Below are 19,435 nucleotides of genomic sequence, written 5' to 3'. Positions count from 1 at the left end.
CACGCTCGCGTAACACTTTGCGCTTCTTTCACCGCTCTAAGCTGTAATGTGCGCATTGGCACGGCGATGATCATGACTACGATAACGGACGTCATCGGCCATAGCAGTGAAAGCGCTCGTTGTTTATGTCCCTTAAGGGCGCATCGTGCTCTCATCAACGTGTGGATCCCTTCCGTGTTCCTGCAGGGCAGAGCTGCTAACGCCTACCACGTCTATCAGGTAAATTGTTTGCAAATGCACGACAGAGTCATCCAAGGCAGCACCAAAATATTTGGATCGTCAAAGTATGTTTACAAATACAATTGTGGGATTTTTTTTTACTCTGTGGCATTTTGACCCAGTGACTTTCGAATCACTCGATAGAACATATTCAAGGAGAGCGTAACTTGGAGAGTTGTCCAACAAACTAAATCGCTGCTCCTGCTCGGATCCTTCAAGTTATCATGCAACTTTTACCTCGGCGTTCACAAGGTATTAAACTTGAACGCTGACTCTCTGACACGCACACACGCTCTGCATTGCCAGGAGCTACAGCTGTAATGTTAGTCAGGTGAAAACATTCAGGACAGGAAGAGACAGGTGACACATCCTTAAGCGCTAACTGAACATCAGGGACGGCTCGCTACCGAGCTCGCCTCGGCTCGGTTCGTACATAATTAATGTCAATTCACATCTCGGGCAGAACCAGGTCTGACACTTCAATTATATCCATCGTCAATTCAAGACAAAAGTATAATTGAGAGATTTCATTTTTTTGATCCAAACAAATATTGGCTAACTTGACTTCAATCAGGCGATATTCAATTTCCCGCTGCATATAGATCATGTAACAGTGTGTGTGTGTGTTGCACCGCTATCTTATGATTAGCCTCTCTCAGGTCGGCGGCTGTCCAGCTCTTGAGCCCAATAGAAAGTTCAGCCCATCTGGCACATTGGAAACTTTCCTTCCCAGAGCTATATTGGTCTAATGGCTCCCTCTGGAGAGGGCTTTTTGTTCTTGGACAGCCTAATGGATGGCCAAGGTTACTGGAGTCATTGTTGTTAAGGTGAGCTAGTTGTCGTGATTGAACGCCCGGACGAATGTTTAAAAGACAGGGGAGCGTCATCAGGGGCCACCCCTAGCCCCCACCCCCCCCCTCTCTAAGTATGAAATCTTTTTTTTCAGCTTTTCATGACCATGTGCTTTAAAAATGGAGGTGGTTATGGGCCTAAGTTAGGTCACAGCAACCTTGTGGTTTAAAATAAGCTCACTAACAGCCATGTGCTGAGAGGAGGAAAGCCTCATCTAAACACCACTTCTCACATTTTACCTCCCTCAAAGTCTCGCTACCCCCCCCCCCCTCCCCCTCAGTCCCCTCTTCTTCATCATCCCCCCATCTGTCTCCCTCTCTCCCTCCCTCCACCAGCTTGCACAGCATTATGCTGAAGCTCCTACTCTATTTTCTCTCTCCCGTCTTTTTTTTTTTTTTTTTTTCCTGCAGTCACTTTTCTCTCCACCTTTTCTGAAATGACTTCCACCAAGATCAGTGAAGCTTGGGGGATGGAGTCGCTCCATCATCAGCGGCCATTTCTCCTTTACGCCATCCCCCCCCCCCCCCCCCCCCCCCCCCCCCCGAACTCATGAGCACATTATAGCGGCCGCAGTGTTCTCCCTCCTACAAAATCCCAGCAGTGGACTCTTTAATGAGAGGAGGGTTAGGAAACGTCGTTTGTATGCACGTCACCCGACACGAGTCATTTGTGCTGTACGAGAGTGTTAGCTAGTGTGTTTTAGGTTGATTTGAAGAAAAAATAAAATAAAAAAAGCATCCATCACGCGCGATTGGTTGAAATGGCAGAAGTTATGTTAGCTTCTTTTAGCACAGTAAAATTGTAGCATCATCCATCTCTGCAATTTTCCCCCCTCCTACTTTTGACCCCAACCACTATCCTCACTCTTTTCTTTCCTTTATTCTCTCTTGTTAATCCCCCCCCCCCTCTCCTCTATTCATATTGATCAGATATGTTTGGAAGACGGCGACACAGCGGATGATTAATTCGGAGGCGACGCGAGTGAGACCCTCCCACCACCACCAACAATGAATCATGAATTTCACCTCTTTAACATCTTCCCAGATTAGACGCTCCTCTCATTGATTTCCAACACAAAACTGAAAATGAAGCTAATTTCATCGCGAGGCATATCCGAAACATAGCTAAGATATTTTTCCCACCAACTTTTAATTTCATGCATCATCCGGCATCGTCCACCTTAGTCAGGAAGACCGGACGCACCCAATTAACGGCAGTCGCACGAACAAACGGTCTTTGGCTTCTCGGCCGCTTCTCTGAGCTTTTTATACACAGCCGCATAAATAAGCCGCTCGATGAATAATTGAGACATCCTCATCGGTACGTCGGCGACACTCGTGTCCCGAAGCCCCTGGAGAAATTCAAAGCGGGCTCTGTCCTAGCACCTTTAATTTCCGTTTCAGCTAATGGATAAATTGGGGTTAACTTCAGAGGCAAGCTTTGCGTTTGCATGCAGACTTTGTGATTAACCAGAAAGTTCTTTCTTGGTGAGGATAAATCTGCTTTAAATGTTGTGCATTTGCATCAATGTTCATGAGAAAAATAAACGTTGATCGTCGATTACAGTTGGGATAACGGCCGGGTTAGTGTCACAGCCGGATAACTGTTAATGCGTTAATGATGAATGTTGTACAACGCCGACGACAATAATTACACTCGTCTTGGTGTCGTATTCATCAATCTTCGATGAAACATCATCGCTCGTCTCGCCGCTTAGGTATCACATCCACCTCGAGTCTCATTTACATCGCATGCCCTTGCAGCAACTCGATTCAATTTTACGACCAGACGGACTCACTATATTGTGTAAGCTCATTACTGGACCTACAAGGGAAGATGCAATTAGTTCAGACATTAGGGATGAGTACTGTCTGAACAAAAAAAAAGTTCTTCAAATTGATCAGGGGGATTTTCGATATAGTTGCAAAATACATTCATGTTTTTTTTTTCCATTGTATTTTATTTATGATCAAAATCAAATTATTTGAACACGTAACCACTTCTGTCCACGCGTCACCTAGATTCGAACCCCTCCACAAAAGAACACGAGGGACGCCCACTTTAACCAGTCACGGGTGAGCCAGCCATTGAAAAAAAAAACAAAAAAACGCTTGGTCGGTGTGTCATTGGCAGCTGAATGTGACATGTGAGAGGTGGGATGGGAATTTGGCTCGTCTTTCCCAATTTGGCTGGTGACAAGAGTGCGGCGACTTTGAGCCTCGACGTGGCCGATGAGCTCTTGAGCTGAAGTGTAATTTGTCAATCAGCTCTTTTAGCCTTGTTACTGTCAATTTTTTCGGTCCTCCTCCTGTCCCGGGGCCTTTAATTGTCTGCCTTTAGCTTGCGTGTTTAATCTTCTCATCGATCAGCTTCATCTCGTCTTTACATTTGCCTACTGCTTGCCTCAAGATGGCTCGTCCTCAGGAAAGAAGGAAGAGATCCGACAATGACCGCGCTCTCAGTCGCAAGGAAAAAAAAAAGGAGGTGATGGGAATGATGGCGGTAATTGTGATAAAAGCCCCCTGCTGGGGCGTGAGAGGATTTTCCAAGGTAGCTTCCAACTTGAAAACGTCGCCCTGGTGTATTGATGGCTTTTCTTTTATGAAGGGAGAAGTGTGAGGAGAAAGAAAAGATATTGGTCTTTCACCAGGTTCGATTTAATTGCACTTAGCCTCCCATTGCTTTCAATTGAATTTCTTTTGCCGCTCTTCAGTCCTTACTGGACTCGCTCAGTTTCCCCCCCTTTGTTGGCAAGGCGAAAATAACTACGAATGATTTTGAATGTGTACACAAATCAAACACTGATGCAGTAGTAGTGCAGAACATTTGGATCCTTCCAATTTTAAGGGTAGCTCCAAGCTTTTAGTCAATCTCCAAAACTTGTTTGCTGTAATTTAGAGAGGGGAATGGCCAGTCGCTTCCAATCAAACCGTAAAAATAAAACAAAAAAACCCGGAATATTTTATCCAAGCATCCCTTCAATAAACTATCAACTACTTCTCCCGTCGCACTCTTTTGGTTTCAGGTGCTGCTGCATTTGAATGGGATTGGAAAACAGCAGCTTGACAACAACAACAACACAGCTGCTTCCCGTGTTTCACATTTTACTAATGCAAACGGTTTCGACGTTCCTATTCCCAGTAGGGAATGTTGGAGAAGCCACTTGGAAAATGCGAGATAAATAAGAGTCACTCTGCATTAAACAATGCTCTAATTTATGGAAACGTGACAGAGCAGGCAAATTTGAAACAGCTTGTTTGTCTCGGCATCTTGCTCTGATGTTTTGCTGTAGTAACGATACAATGGAGGTTTTTTTTGTTTTTTTTTCCCCCGGAGAAGCAAAAAAAACAGGAGAGATTCAAATTTGTAAACTCTACGAAGATGGATTTGAACCCAGAACTGCAGATGTGTGAGGCAGATGTGCTCATCACTTGTCATTGAATTGTCAAATCATTCAACAAACCTTTTAGGATATCTTAACATTCCCGAGATACATTCACGACGTTGATGATTTAACAACGAGACATTTCCCGTAGCTAACAAAACACAGGCGATGCCTTTTAATGACCGTCCAAAATGTCAGATTTGTCATGTTCGCATTTCCCGCTTTGTAGTGTCATGCGCACGCTGACAAAAAACACCAGCGAGAAAAGTAACAGTCGCCTCAAAACAAGAAAATGAAGCCTTTTTCTCCCGAGCCATGTAAAGGTCATTCACTTTGTTAGATAAGAAAACACGTCTCCTGGGTGAAATCGTCTTTGAAACATTTCAATTTCAGATGCTCTACTTAATGAGGTTCTTCATTACATCTCACCTCATAGTTTAGCAAAGTTTAGCCTCTGGACATTTTTCATTGTCAAACTTTTCCTTCAATGGCTCAAATGTAATCTTAATGATGGCAGCCATTGGCAACTGGTGGTTTGCGGCCCTTTAGTGGTCCGTGGCGGTATTGCAAGTGGCCCCTGAAATTGGAAAATAATTGTAACATTTTTAAAAATAAATGTGATTTATTGATTTATTTTCCACATCATTTTATAAATCCAAAGGATGTCAAATGTAGCTGAGAGTTCCCCCAAATAGACCTACAGATGCAAATAAATAGCCTGTAAAGGATAATCAAATAATATTCCGCCAACACGAGTTGCTTCTTGGTTATCATGATGGAATGACACTAATAAATGCAAAGTGCTATAAAAGCAAGCAACACCATGTTCGATTGCATGTAAACTCTCAAGCGTGTTCCCGTCATGCTTGATGAAGTTCTTGTAATATCGTTGCTAAGGAGTGACACGCTTACCAGTCAGCCATCCCTCAGGTGTCTCATCGGAGCACATCATTGACGTGGAAAACGAGGTCGAAAGGGACGCTTGTGACATCAGCATTGAAGTTGCGTCACAGAATTCAATTGTGAGGTCTCATGGTTTTTCCAAACTTGTCACGATCGGTGCTTCAGCATTACTGCCCACAACTTTTCTTTTTTTTTTTTTTGTATCAGCTCCTGTTTTGAAATGGAATTAAACCAAAAAAAACAAAAACATTTCATCTCTCACTCCCGGTTTTCACCCCCCGCCCCCCCCATGAAAACAGAAGCCCATCTCCTTCTCGTTTTCTTTGTAATAGGCTCATTTTGTCTCCTCTCCCCGCTCCCCTTCTCTTTTGTGAGTGTGAATAAAGCAGCTAATGGTGCATGGAAATGGTAGCAGAGCTGTCACGTCTAAAGACAGACTCTATCTCTGCGTGGCATTATGTTAGAGAGATGATGTGAGAAACCTTTTTTTTTTTTTTTTTTTTATCCCCCCCCCCCCCCTCTGATTTCGGTAAGGCTATATGAAACTTTAATGACAAGCTTATCAAATGCAAAAACTCAATATTATCCATCCATATTTTTTTTTTGTCTATTCCTCAGGTCTACATCCGCATTCTGGACAATGAGTGGAATGTATATAGACGCTACACCGAGTTTCGGGAGCTGCACAACCGTCTGAGGTCCCAATTTCCACAGGTGGACGCGTTCAACTTCCCGCCAAAGAAAGCCATCGGGAACAAGGTGAGATCAAAATTTTTTTTTTTCTGAGCAGAGACTCTCCGGAACAACCCTGGCTAACCTTAGCTCCTCCCTAACACATCAATTGAGATGTATGACTTTAATATACTTTGGAAAGCAGCTCATTTTAGTTTTGCTACATCCTCATAAAATTCACTCTATGGAGCGTTCTGATTTAGAAATGGATTGATGATTTACATTTTTCGATTTATATTCGTGTCATGTCATGCTTGACTTTTTTTTTTTTTTATATCCCCCCACAAATCAACATTTATAGTGATTATGTGTCAGTTTTAAGTTGGGATCATTAAATTTGACCGCCATTGCTCATTTGATCTTCTGCTGTATTTACTGTACATGCACACGTTCTTCACGGGCAGCGACAGCCCGAGGTCCACATGGGTCCCCACCGTCAGCAGCCGTTTTTCCTCCAACCTTAATTTGGTTCTGACCCGGATGCTTTGCTCGGTTGGGTTTGAAGCCGCCGCCATGGCCCGAAAGCGCCGGTCAAGCTCGCTACCTTCAAAGTACTCTGCAGTTTCATGGTTGGAAATCTAAACCGAGCGAGATAAGCACGCCTGCCCCGTTGTGTGTCGTATGGTTGACCACATAGTGGGCCGCTACCATGTCCTTGAAAGCCCCTCTAAAGCTCATTATACTGGCAGTTTGTGTGAATTATTGGTTTGCAACATCCCTTGGAAATCAGCAAGCGTGGCAAGAGAAAATTTAGCGCTTTCAGGCCACGTCTTAAAGCCTGCATGCTTCTGGAGAGATTTGGCAAGTGCTCCAAATGACAAGCAGGTGGAAATATTCAAAGAATTCCGACCCCAGCCTCCCTAATATTCTTCCCACGGGTTACCTCAATCGCCCCGTGATTGCACATTTATTTCCCCCCCCCCCTCGAGTAGACCTTCTTTTCTTTCTCCTCCTGTCGCCCTTCTGCACCCGAGTCCACATGCTGTGTAAATGGCTTCTCCCCTTTTTTTTTTTTTTTTTTTTTTGGTTGTCTTTCTGCCTTTGATTTTTCTTTTCTATTTCGAAATTTCACAAGCCCCTCCATCGGCCTCTTTTCCCTCACCTACACAGTTTGCATTTGAGCTCATTTTGGGAAAAAAAAAAAAAAAGCTTCGATGTCTTTACAAATACACTCCCCCCACCACAGCAACTATTTGTCCCCCCCCCCCCTCCGCGTATCAAACATCGTCGTTTATTTCCCAGGAGACTGAAACACAAACGGCTTTTCAGTCACTTATTCTATTCTTCATTTTGTGCCTCCTCCATCTCGTTACAATCTTACCTACCTACCATCTCGTCCATCTAAAAAACCTTCGAAATGTAACATCAGGCCAGCGAAAATCTCACTTTTACAGTCCATCAATGCGGATCAGGCAAAAAAAAACAAAAAAAACATCCTCGCTAACTCGATAACAATTTCATCATACCGCGCCCCTCAACGTGACCGACAGCACGGAAGCTAAAGTTCTCGATGAGCATGAAGGAAGTCACGGTTCAGATGTGTAAAATCGGTCTAGCCTGCTATTGAGGAGATGCCCGTGAATGTGTCATCATCCTCTTTTGCTACTTGGAGCTTCGCCCGGTGTAATTAATGCAGGCCCGCTTACATAATATCAACTGATTTTCTTTTGCTCTACTGGGGTTCCGGCCACGGTAGGATCGATGTTACTGCAATTTGAAATCAATCGATGAAAAATGCCATGATATGTATGACAAAGCAAATCATATTTTCAGGCTTATAAAAATCGCCTCGGGCCAGCTTTATGGTCCCGCCTTCTAAACGGCCTTCACTTCAACCACATGATTTAAAGTCGCGCACTTTTCTGTTTACGTAATTACGGGATGTGAATTTTCTCGTCGGTGGTCAAATTGACCTCTGGCCCCTGCGCGATTTGTCACCATCCAAGCCATTTTTTGATAATGAGTTTAATAACGCACTGGCCCATGAGTCTCCTGGTGCTTGAGGCCAGACTGTCCAGCTGTGTGAGTGAACTGTATCTCTCACACACACACACACACACACACACACACACACACACACACACACACACACACACACACACACACTTCTCAAACTTCTTAACTAGGCAAATAGTTTCCAGAATTGGATCATCTTTTCAGTAATGCACCGCTTTTGGTCTGGACAGCCGTAATGGTAATTTGAACAAATAGCACGCCATTATGCCTGCTAATAGCCAAATCGGAGAACATGTGTTGGCGTTATTGAAGGAATAGCTGCCTTCTGTGAATAGAAAAGGACCTTTTGTGAAAGCTGGCTTGTATTAGTAGCAAATGCCATTCAGAGGTGCCATCAAGTCAATTTTCCTTCAAATGCACAATTTAAGACAATGGCAGTTGTAGTGTTGGACAGAAGAGATATTTTGAAAAAAAAAATATTGGGCCTTATATTTTTCTGCTGTTTGTTCTGCTTTAATCCCATTTAGAGAAGCGTGCCGGAGTGATCAGTCAATCAAGCTCCTCACTGATGATTCAATTATAAAATCTTCACAGAAAAGCTCGTTGAAACGGGATAACTGTACGCCTGGTGGGATATTGAGGCATAGTGGTGATTGCAATTACGGATGCTTATTGACAAAATAATAGAGATGATTGCTTAAGTACCGCGTGTATCTATAAATAAAAATCACCATTGTTTGCCTTTTGATCGCATTATATAAGAGTCCCGAAAAACGAATGAGCTCTTGCGCAATCGGCATTTGTGTGCCAGGGCCGCCCTGATTAATTAATCAGAAACTACAAAGTGAATTATTAACCGATCTTAGTATGTTGTCTTCATTTATTATGCAATACACACGTTTCACGCTTTTGAAATGATGACATTGTGAAGGTTCTCGTATGAGCCTTCCTGAATCGCTTGTGATGTTTTATGCATAGCCCAGACCTGCGCGTTGGAGAGTGTTTACATGCGGCGTGGAGAGAACAGAATGTTCAGCCCTGCTGCCCACTCTCATTTCGTTTCTCGAGTCCAAATCACCATCGCTCGCCTTGCTGTTTTAAGAAGTGACCAGGGTGGCCCGCTCATCGCATTGCACCCGGGGGGGGGGGCTCACACCTTACATGACATCCGATGTGCCAAAGAAAGAATTTTTCTTTTCTTTACCAGCTGCAAAGTTTCTGACTTGATCACAGTCCACTCATTTCCTCAGTGATGCTTTTTCTCTCCTAAAACGTCTTGTTGCCGGGCAACATTAAGTTTCTTCTTCAGAAGAGCTATCAGGAGTGTTTTTTTTTTTCTTCTCCTGTGCCAGACTTGAATGGCGTAAAGCTGCCAGGAAATCCAGTGAGCATATGTGACTACGTTGAAGCGTCTCTCCCATTGACAGCTTCCCCTCTTGTGCTTATCTGAGCTTATCGTTTTTCTCTCTCTCTCTCTCTCTCTCTCTGAAGTGACATCCAACATCATGTGTTTGTGTGCACATGGCCATTTGGAGGCCGCCGTATATCGCCGCATGTCTTTATGACAACATCCACTCTCCCTTCGCGCTTTTATGAACTCGCCGGAAGCTTTTATTAGCAACATCATGCTTGTAAAAGCAAATATCAAACCATCTAATTACATGCCGGCAATTTATTTGAGCTTGGAGGTCAAAATCGGAAGTGTCTACGTAACGCACTTTGAGCCCTTCATAGTAATTATAATAATACAAATGTTTTAATCAGACCGTGTTAAAAAGGCAGGACGTAAAAATAGCTCCGCCAGTGCGAACGTTCGGAGGTTGAGGAGGTGTCTAACCATGTCTGGAAAGGTTGAGAGCAACATACATGTCAAGCTGTCCTCGCTCATACAAGGAGTTGCAAGCGTACGCTGACAGAATTAGGTCCGAAGATGTTTTTTTCTGTAAGCTCTACTCCGCCTTCATGTTTAATATGCGCTGGCACCTACACTTGATGGACCGATTGGGGCGCCGTCCAAGGAACGATGTAAAGTCGTACCGGCGAACGTCTTTCCGAGCAACCTTTCTGCTCCCGCCTTTCGCCTTGGTGAACGGATGAATGTGTCACAATGTCCATTAGGGTTATTACTCCTCTGACATCCATGAAAGCAGTCAGGGTGTTCCGTGTTGGTAGAGCATGAAACTCACACTGGCATGCGAAGCCTAATCTGACACATCAGATTTTGCACGACTCGCTTGCCGTCTCTTCTCCTGGCACGAGCCACTCGTATTTGTGTTGATAGTTAACCCACGGTATACTCAAACGACGCTACTAGCTAAAAGCGAAGACAACGCAATGCAGCTCTGCTTACCTCGACAAGTTTGACGTTGAATGACTTTGAATCCGTTCCTCTCGGATTTTCACCCGTCCAACCACATTGCAATTGTTGAAGGATACGTTTCAATTTGACGCACACCTGCATGTTTAATGAAGTCTCTCGGTCCTTTTCGGATCGTAGCGGTTAGCGACGTTCCACATCAGCAGCACGACAAACGGTTCTTTGAAGAGCGTCTTTCGAGTCGGCTCAATGAAGTGTCCTTGGGATTTGGATTTGAGATCAAAAGAAAAAGCGGTAGTTTCCATTTCAATTCAACTGGCGAGGGCTGTTAGTCCCAGTAAAACAGACCGTTTGCCCAGGCTTTGTTGTGAGCCTTTGCTGGACTACCATTAGCCATGCTAGCTCGCGCCATGTGGCTGGCTGCATGCCGTTGCCTGCAGTGGTTCACACCATGAAGGACTTCTGAATGGGCTTGAGCTCATTTTTTTTTTTTGGTCTTTGTTCACGGGCAAGCAAATGGCAAAATAACCATAAATGATTTATTTATCGTTGTAATTCCGTGTCAGTTGGTCTTTTGAAAGTCAAAACTTCACACACACTGTAAAAAAATGCTATTTTCACCGAGAGCTTCCCATTGTCAGATCGAAACGCATCTTCCCGCATCATACCTCCTCGTCTGTATGTGCGTGTGTTTAAAGGATGCCAAGTTTGTGGAGGAGAGGCGGAAGCAGCTGCAGTGTTACCTTCGTATGGTCATGAACAAAGTGATCCAGACGCTGCCAGACTTCACGACCCATCCCACCAAGGAGACCCTGCTGTCACTGCTGCCTTTTTGCCTGTAAGTCGACACACACACGCACGCACAGATGCTACGAACAAATGCGATTCAAACTTTAAAATTCAACCAAATGACAACAGAGGTCAATAGTAGCAATCAATCAACCCGAAAGTTACACTTAACCAAAAGTAGAGTACGTCGAGTACATGTTCTGTGACATACTCCAAAACATGTGTGATTGCTCAGTGACCCACCTAGCTACCAGCAACATCTCCAAATGACACGTTCCAGTCATTTCCTGTCAGCTTTCCACAACATTTTGCACTCACAGCAATCAGTCAGCGGGAAATGACCTGTCGCTGCCGTCTGACCGGAATGTTGACGTCTCACTTAATGGCTAAAGCAGCAACAGTCATTGACAGTCATGCAGACTTGTCACTCTTGAAATCACCCAACGGGACTATTATTCAAAGAAAACATTGACATTTTGGACAGAACACCAAACTAATTCCGTTTTTGGAATTTGTCACTTTTCAAACCATTCTGCATAATTTCCTCTATTCATTGGTGGCTAGCAAATTGGTGAGACCAGTAGGTTGTTAATTAAAACCAATATACCATTGTAAAAAGAAAAAAAAAAAAATCAAAATGAGAGGTAGCGATTAACCCAAATGCCTGACACTATTATTATCCAGTAGAATGGAAATGGGCTCAGAGGCCCCGCTAAACAGCGAAAGCACAGAAGTCTCAGGAGCTTCTCCCAACGAGAGGCTCTGTAATTATATCTCTTTCGTATCTCCAAGCTCAAGGAGAAATGTTTTGTTGATTGCAAAAGGAAATATCGTCACATTTGCTTGTAGCACACATAAAATAAAACCAAAAATACCGTTCTTTTATAAATATATATATTTTTTTTCAATTAATGGGTAATGTGTATATTTTTTCCAGAAAAAAACCCCCATCGGTTTTCCTAATACTTTTGTCCATTGACGTCATTGCTTCGCCATTCAACTTTATTGAACCTATTTCACTTCAAAATGTAAATGGAAGTATTTCTTATGTTGACGCTGCAGTCCCACGTTTTCATCAACTTGTCTGGCCTTTTGGGCTCCCTAATCATTTGAATCCACGGTGAGGTGTTTGTTTTATTCACAAGCCAGACTCCACACTCGCTGGCTTGTTTCCTGCCTTATTGACTTGCTGTCGACGGGAAAACAAAGTGCTTAGGACCTTTTGTTTTGCTGTCAAGAGCAGTTTGGGGGCAGTTTGACTCCAGAATAAGGATGTAACCTTTCATTGTGCCAGATTAGGCAAGTGTGACTGTGTGTGTGTGCTTGAACGTCCAAGAAAGAGGGAAAACGTGGAGCGGGAATAGTTTCTCCGCCATGTACTATTTGCTCAAGCCCACAACTTCCTGTCGAGACAATCAATTAGATTGCGGCTTGTGTGTACCTGCCTGCTCTAATTGTGCCATTTCAGACAGGCTTGGCAAAGCTGGCTCTCCCGCTCAATGTTCAAGTTCAATACGGTGTCGAAATGCGACGGAAACAAGCTGGAATGTAGAAATCTGAAGAAGAGAGAATTCCCATGAATGATGAGGTCACATCTTTCCCTTATCAAAAGAACTGAAAATTTGTACTCATACTGGTATCGGTCTGAGAAAACGTGGTATCGGAACATCCCGAGGACTAAATTCAAATAAGGCACGTTCTACTCGTTATCGGATTGGTGTTGAAACATTTCAATTGCTTTTGCCAGTTATACTTCCTTTGTTAAAACTCACTCCCATTTAATCTGACGTAAAAACTGATAAGCAGCCGCAATCAGCAAGCATTATCACGCCTGGCCAAGCATCGAAAGTTGCGTCCTGATCTCATCTATCATATGAACATTGTCTTTTAATTAAACAGTCGTTGAATCGGATTTCAAATGGAAAATAGACCAATTATTTCTGGGGATTTTGCTTAAGAACAGCTTTTTCCGTCAAGATTAAACAAAAGAAGGCTTCTGGCAGAAGGGCGACGATTCGAGCCAGCAGTTGTTTGTTTGAATAACAAGCCTCAGCCAGATGTTCATTGGAATCTTCTTGTGGCATTTTAGGGATGCGCCCCAGACCAACGACAGCGGCCCCAAGACGCCCCGCTCCAAAACGTCATCCCGCTTCCCCAGACTAGGTCGCGGCCACCACCAGGAAGCCAGACCCGAACCCCAGAGTGGTGACCTTTAGCACTTCTAGATGTGTCCATGAAGACTTTTAAGGGACCAAATCACTCTTACCTCACCTCACCTCAAGACTGCCACTATGAGATGCTGGCATTTATTTCTTACTATGCTCATTTTTTTGTAGTAAAAGTGTGTGTAGTCACAGTGCCTACCGTGTATAATTACAGCTGTGTTGATAGCTGCATCAGTGTGCCCGTTAGATTTCAGCTCATCACCATTCACAATTGGCTGGCAACCAGTCCAGGTATCTAATGTGGAGCGCCAGGTAATGTATTCTTTCTGATTTTGAATGAATTTTCAAGAATTCGGGCTTCTACACCACTGACACCCTAAGTAACCTTTTCCACGTCATCAGAGCCAAGTACAATGGCCTCTATTATGCCACGAGAGAAAGTCCCTATTTGAAGATTAGCGCTAATGTTTCCTAGCAGGATTTAACACTTTATTGCATTTATTTTGCATTTGCAAATGAATGTCATAAACACTTGAAGTGAAGCGGAGCTGTTTATTAGGAGTGCAAGGAGAGTGCCCGTGACCCAACAAGTGTGTACATATAATAGTGTACAACTTGAAGCTTAGGGTCAAGACACCTTAGCTGCTCAATAAAGACAAATCATATTGGAAAGAATGTTGATTGATTTTTTTTTTTTTTTTTTTTTTTACCCCAACACTTGACCATATTATTTGTTTTGAGCTAAAAAACCTTAAGACCATTTAATATGGTTGTTTTTGTTTCGTACGCCCCCCACTAGCCGGTGTTTGGCTACTGCACCTTGAGGTGGACACTGCTTACTAAAATTAAAACATGGCCACCTCCGATGTGGAGTCAATAGAAAAGCAAAAAGGGCATTATGGCTTTTTATTATTCAGCCTTGCAGCATCGGAACACAGGACAAGATTAATGTTCATCCTGTACTCGAACAAATGTTTTCTGTACGACATGTCACTTTGTGCATTCACCCATTTGTAGATTCTCCGCTTGTCCTAGCCGTATCGGCGTCAGTGCTTTGAATTTCAACTCGATGCATAAATCTATCAAAATACACCGATTCTATAAATGACATCTCTGCAGCATCCCAGCGTGTCATTATTCATCTTTCAATCCATCACAAAGCAGTCTGAGCTTTAATTCAAAGATGTACACGTGACCTTTCTATGTATATGACTTTCAAGCACAATTGACTTAAAGATTTTAAAGTGCTTGGAATGTCCTAATTTGCCGATTTTAATTTTCAGGGGATCCATTCTAAGCATTTTTTTTTTTTTTTCCTCCATGTGTTCCAATGGCCGTCGGGTAGTTCTTACTCCCTGCAGTGCCAAACGGGATAAGCGCTATCAAAAATGGAGGGATGGCTGGACCCATTTCCTTTCTGAAAAGTATATTCCCCCCTGTCGCCTGTGCATTTTTTTGTATCTCCGATTGCACTTGATCCTCCCTGCTGTGGTGCAAGGCGTACCTGCAGGTGTTCTCATCACACTTGTGGTTTGATCAAAAACGCGCCTTGGGCTACTTTGATAGTTTTGTGATGACACGCACGAAGGGAGCACTTTAGTCGCTGACCTGCGGCAAGCGATAAGGAAACAAAGTCAAATGAAAGACAGAACAAGTTGATAAATAGGGAAACAACAGCTTAGTTTCTGAATTAATTTAAGATAACAAACATTTTGTCTTATTTCAGAGACTTTGTACACCGATTCTCAATTTGATATCATCACAAATGACTTCCAGGATTCCTTCAAGTGGGAAAAAAAGGTAAGTGTGATTCATTTGGGATTGAAGTTTGTCTCTCATGAGTATCCGTAGCAGACATGTCAACACCCTTGATATTTGAAATTATATTTAGGAATTATTTTTACTAGAGCTACATTTGCATTTCATCAAAAGAAAACTATAAATAAATGCAGCAAGGACTTTTTTTTTTTTTTTTACGTGGTCCACACATCATTTTGCTCTTTTTAACCACAGACGATGTGAACTTTACTTGAAGCAACAGGAAGGAGCCGGCAATCAATCTGGAGTCAATTGGGGGGGAAAAAAAAAAAAAAAGATGAAAGGGCCGGGCTAAATTCTCGGAAACAATCAATTTCCCAGCGGAGCATTCAAAGATTCCGCAGCAGGAGAGCCAGTTCGCTTTTGTGTCTCGCTCGTCACTGATGAGCAGGATATAAATATGCCAAATAGAGTTGTAGAAGTAACAAGCTGTCCATTCTTCAACGGTACATTCCCTTCAAATCAGCAGATTCCGGAAAATTATAGGCGGTGACGAGAAGAGGAGGAAAAAGAGCAAGTGCGTTGTGAATGATTGGAACGGAATTGGCAGGTCAAAACACAAGGTTGCTGTCACGTCGCCTCGACTCGCGGACCACCCAAAGGACAGCACAAGTGGCCATTACAAGTCAATAAGATTCCCGCCGCCGTCATTCAAGAGACAACGGCGGAAATTGTCCTCAAGTTCTCCCCCTTGCTTTGCTGTGTTAAGTCCTGACATGTTTTTCTTGGACTAAAAAGTCTTAAATTCCAGAAAAACTATCTGGCCTGGCATATTTCAGGCAGGAGGAGAGAGGGGGGGCATTTTCCCCGTGGCCTCCCCCTCTAGCTCATGCCATGGCTCTGTTGCATTCAATGTCAGTAGGAAATATGGCCTTTCATATCTTATCTGCCACTCAAAGCTATTGACCTCGACCTGGCCAGGCACAGAAATCTATCCTAGTCGCCACTTCTACACTTTTTACTGTGTTGAAATGGACAATGACGCATGGACTGCCAGCCCCAAAAAAAAAAAAAAAAAATGCAAGGTCGGCTCAAAAAGAAGAATAGACTATTTGTGCCGCAGAATTGATGTCCCCCGGATATCAGGCGAGGTTCATACCAGAGTGAACTGGACAGAGCTGCTTCCGAAGCATCAATGAAATAAATAAATGAAGTAAAAATTCAATCAAATTGACCTACGATAAAAATGTACCATAGCTGCTGTTCGATAAGGTCAAAGGGCATATTGTTACTTATCTCCACCCACTTTGAAATCACTTGTGCCGTGCGAGAAGGTGACAGAAGCAATCCTCGTGATCGGGAAGACGCTATGCTAAGCTGTTGACGATCGCACCCTTTTTCCAAATGTAGCTTCCCCTCCTCGCCGACACGAGGCCTCCCTCGCCATGCATCAGTCGTTTACACCTTTTTTATAATTGTACGTATTCTTTGGGTTCCAGGCAGGGGGTGTGAATTTTATTGTCTCTTCATGTGGACAAATGCTATGTGCGAATGTGAGTGGTGTGTTATCGCTAATTACCTTTCTATCTAAAAGGTGCGACATCACGCCGTCTCAGGTCGGCCGCCATGTTTCACCTCGTCCGCACTCATTGTTGAAATGCATTTTTGAGCGATATTCTTGCATATTATTCTTGTTATTTTTAGAGGTGACAGACCATCATGAGTTTTCTATTCATGAGATCAGCAAAGGTACCAAAGTAAGCTCGTGTTCAATTTGTCGATGATTGATTTTTCATTTCGTACCTGTGCTATCACAGCAAAATCTTTCGTGGAGTCACACACACACACACACACACACACACACACACACACACACACACATCTTGAACGTGCACTCAAGTCGTATAAACATTTTTTTTTTTTCCCACGCCCTCGGGTTGCTTCAGGCCATGTCTGCGAATGATTGTTTCCCGGAAGCTGCTGTGATTCCCCCGTTGTTGTAGCAACTCGAGTCCCGATGTTGTGTGTTATCAGCGAAGAGAAAAAAAATAAAATAAAAAATCAAAGATGGAATGAAGTGCGACTTGGTGAGCGACAGTGATTTTGTTCCTAATGATGCTGGCAGCTTCCACGCCTCTGTTGAGTTGCGTTCGTTTTGTAGCCGGAGCAATTAAAAATGAGCCGAGGTGCCGGCCGGGGGTTCGCTCCTGTTTTGTGTGATCTGGTTGATAGCCGTTGCTCCACATCGTGAACATCTGTACTGCAACACGACGCTCGGGATTACTCAGACACATGCGGCCAAAGACAATTTGGTAATAGACATGTCAACAGGCCACCAGAGCCACTTAGTAGAAAAATGGCGGCAGGGTTGCAGTACGTGACGATCGGAGGTCTCAAAATGAATCGATTAATCGGCAACTCATGATCAAATATCGCTGGAATCAATTTTGGAGTCATGTTTGCAAGTGGATAAGGTTGAAGTCAGGATGGTGCCAGCCATGATTTTGCGATTCTGTTGTTTTTTTCCAGCAAGCTGTCAAAGTTGTGTGGGTTGTGGCGTGTTTACTGAAGTTACGTTTTTTTTGGATTGCTTGTGTTAGGAGAGCTGAAGTTGTTTGATACAGATTTTGTTGGAGGTCCACCCAGGGGGATATTGTGACTTTCACAGTAGAAAATTAGAGAGCGTTGTTCTCTTATTTTCACGACAAGCAGGCCTCCAGATAGAGCTTGAGATTTTTTTTTTTTTTTAATTTTTAACAGACTTCTGTATTCAGTCAAATAAAAGTGTGGAGTTTTTACGACAACAAAGAACTTGTGGCATTTCCACATGAAATTTTTATATGCGTCAATTATGAGGATTGTACCAATGTTATTTTTCCCCATTGTGACAATTTTTGTTGTTTCAGATGACACCGCGGTGAGCATTTGAGCTAGTCGGCGTTTTTTTTTTTTTTTTAATCCGCCTTTTGCTTTGCTTTTCAATCAGCCTGACACAGCTAAAGAATTCAAGCTTGGAGGGGAAATCATGAACAGAAGCGCCATAAAAAAACAAGCAGCATTTAAAAGTACTTTATGGTTATGACTGAATGGAATGGTTTGGATTGTGGAGTGTGAGCAGTAACTTTTTTTTTTTTTTTTTAGATAATAGTCAAGATGAAATCGAATAGACAGTCAAGTTTTCTGAGAGATGAGTGGAGCGGTCCGAAAATTTGAACTCCCCTTTGTTTGAATGATTTCCCCAAAAAATTCTCTGGAATTCGACCCCCCCTCCCTCGATGGAGCTCGTACGCTCGGCTCTCTCGGTCCTCCACGGCTCATTACGGCGAAGCCACAGTGCACACCGCTGCCAAGGACCTCGGGAAGCTGTGTTTATCTCCAGAAGATTGAGACAGATTGAATATGTAAAGCAAGAAGCAAGAAGAATCCCATCACACTGATTGCTTTAGACCAGCTGAGAGGCTCAGATTGATTCCAACAGTTGTCGGAGAGGGACGGCACAAAACAGCCGTGGCAATTTATATGCATTACATCCCCTCTGACAGGGCAGACCGTGGTTTTGCAGGTACGCTTTGTAAATGGTGCTTTGCAGCCAAGAGAATTCTTTATTTTTAATGACACCACTCAAGGTGAGCAATTATTAACTTTTTCTTTCTGCAAGATTTGATTTGAAAGAGTTTCTTCATCCACAAGGGAAATTCACTGCTTGTCCTACTTCTTGAGTAGATTCCCGTAACCATTCCAAAAAAACACAGTCAACAGCAATGCACAGCTATTAATTGGGAATTTGTCTGAATGAGGGGGAGGCGGGCAAATCTTCTGGCCTAATTAATGGAATTTAATTTCCTCGCAGGCTCACGTGACTCAAACCTCCATGGTGCATTTTGAAATGGGGATGATGTAGTAGAGCAACTGGTCTGATACGCATTCCACAAAGTCAATCTTTAATTGAGTTGCTAATTGTCGTTTTTCAAGAACTGTTTTGTTTGAACAAAACGGGGTTCAATCTCCCTTTGGTAATTTGTTTGCTTACCAGAGCGGAGAAAATGTGCTGCAAGTCAATCGCATTGTTGGCTACTTCTGATTTAGGTGTGTGTGGGTTAGATGGTGGTGTGGGTGGGGTATGATTAGTGTGTGTGTGTGTGTTTGTTTTTGTGTGTGGGTGGGTGGGTGATGCAGGCGTTGGCAGAGGCTGTCTAAAATAAAACAATGGCGTCTGAAAGAAAGGGAAAAAAAAGGTATCACTCACTCTTAACTGAAAATTTTTCCTTTTCTGCTTATGTGGCAGGATGCAAAAAAAATAAAAATAAAAAAAGAGGGATTTGGTTCGAATTAGTCACGGATTACACATCTATTTTCGAA

General features: G+C 43.2%; 1 protein-coding gene across 4 annotated transcripts in view; it reads left to right on the top strand.

Moving 5' to 3' along the window:
* The window catches only part of snx29 (sorting nexin 29), a 62,086-nt gene that overhangs the window by 29,163 nt on the left and 13,488 nt on the right, over positions 1-19,435 (top strand). Inside the window, exons 18-22 of one of the 4 annotated variants that reach the window (XR_015063276.1) lie at positions 138-219; positions 5,978-6,118; positions 11,063-11,202; positions 13,243-14,742; positions 15,045-19,167. Coding sequence is in view for 1 of the 4 variants with exons in the window: in XM_085903392.1 (XP_085759518.1) it covers positions 138-219; positions 5,978-6,118; positions 11,063-11,202; positions 13,243-13,369 (490 nt within the window). In the remaining 3 variants the exon portion in view is untranslated. Of the gene's footprint in view, positions 1-137; positions 220-5,977; positions 6,119-11,062; positions 11,203-13,242; positions 19,168-19,435 lie in introns of those variants that run through there. The other 3 variants (XR_015063277.1, XM_085903392.1, XR_015063278.1) reach the window with 3 other exon arrangements.

Source organism: Syngnathus leptorhynchus, chromosome 22 (genome assembly GCF_054491065.1).
Source record: "Syngnathus leptorhynchus isolate UIUO chromosome 22, UIUO_Slep, whole genome shotgun sequence".
Classification (NCBI taxonomy): Eukaryota; Metazoa; Chordata; class Actinopteri; order Syngnathiformes; family Syngnathidae; genus Syngnathus; species Syngnathus leptorhynchus.
This window is presented reverse-complemented; position numbering and strand designations above follow the sequence as displayed.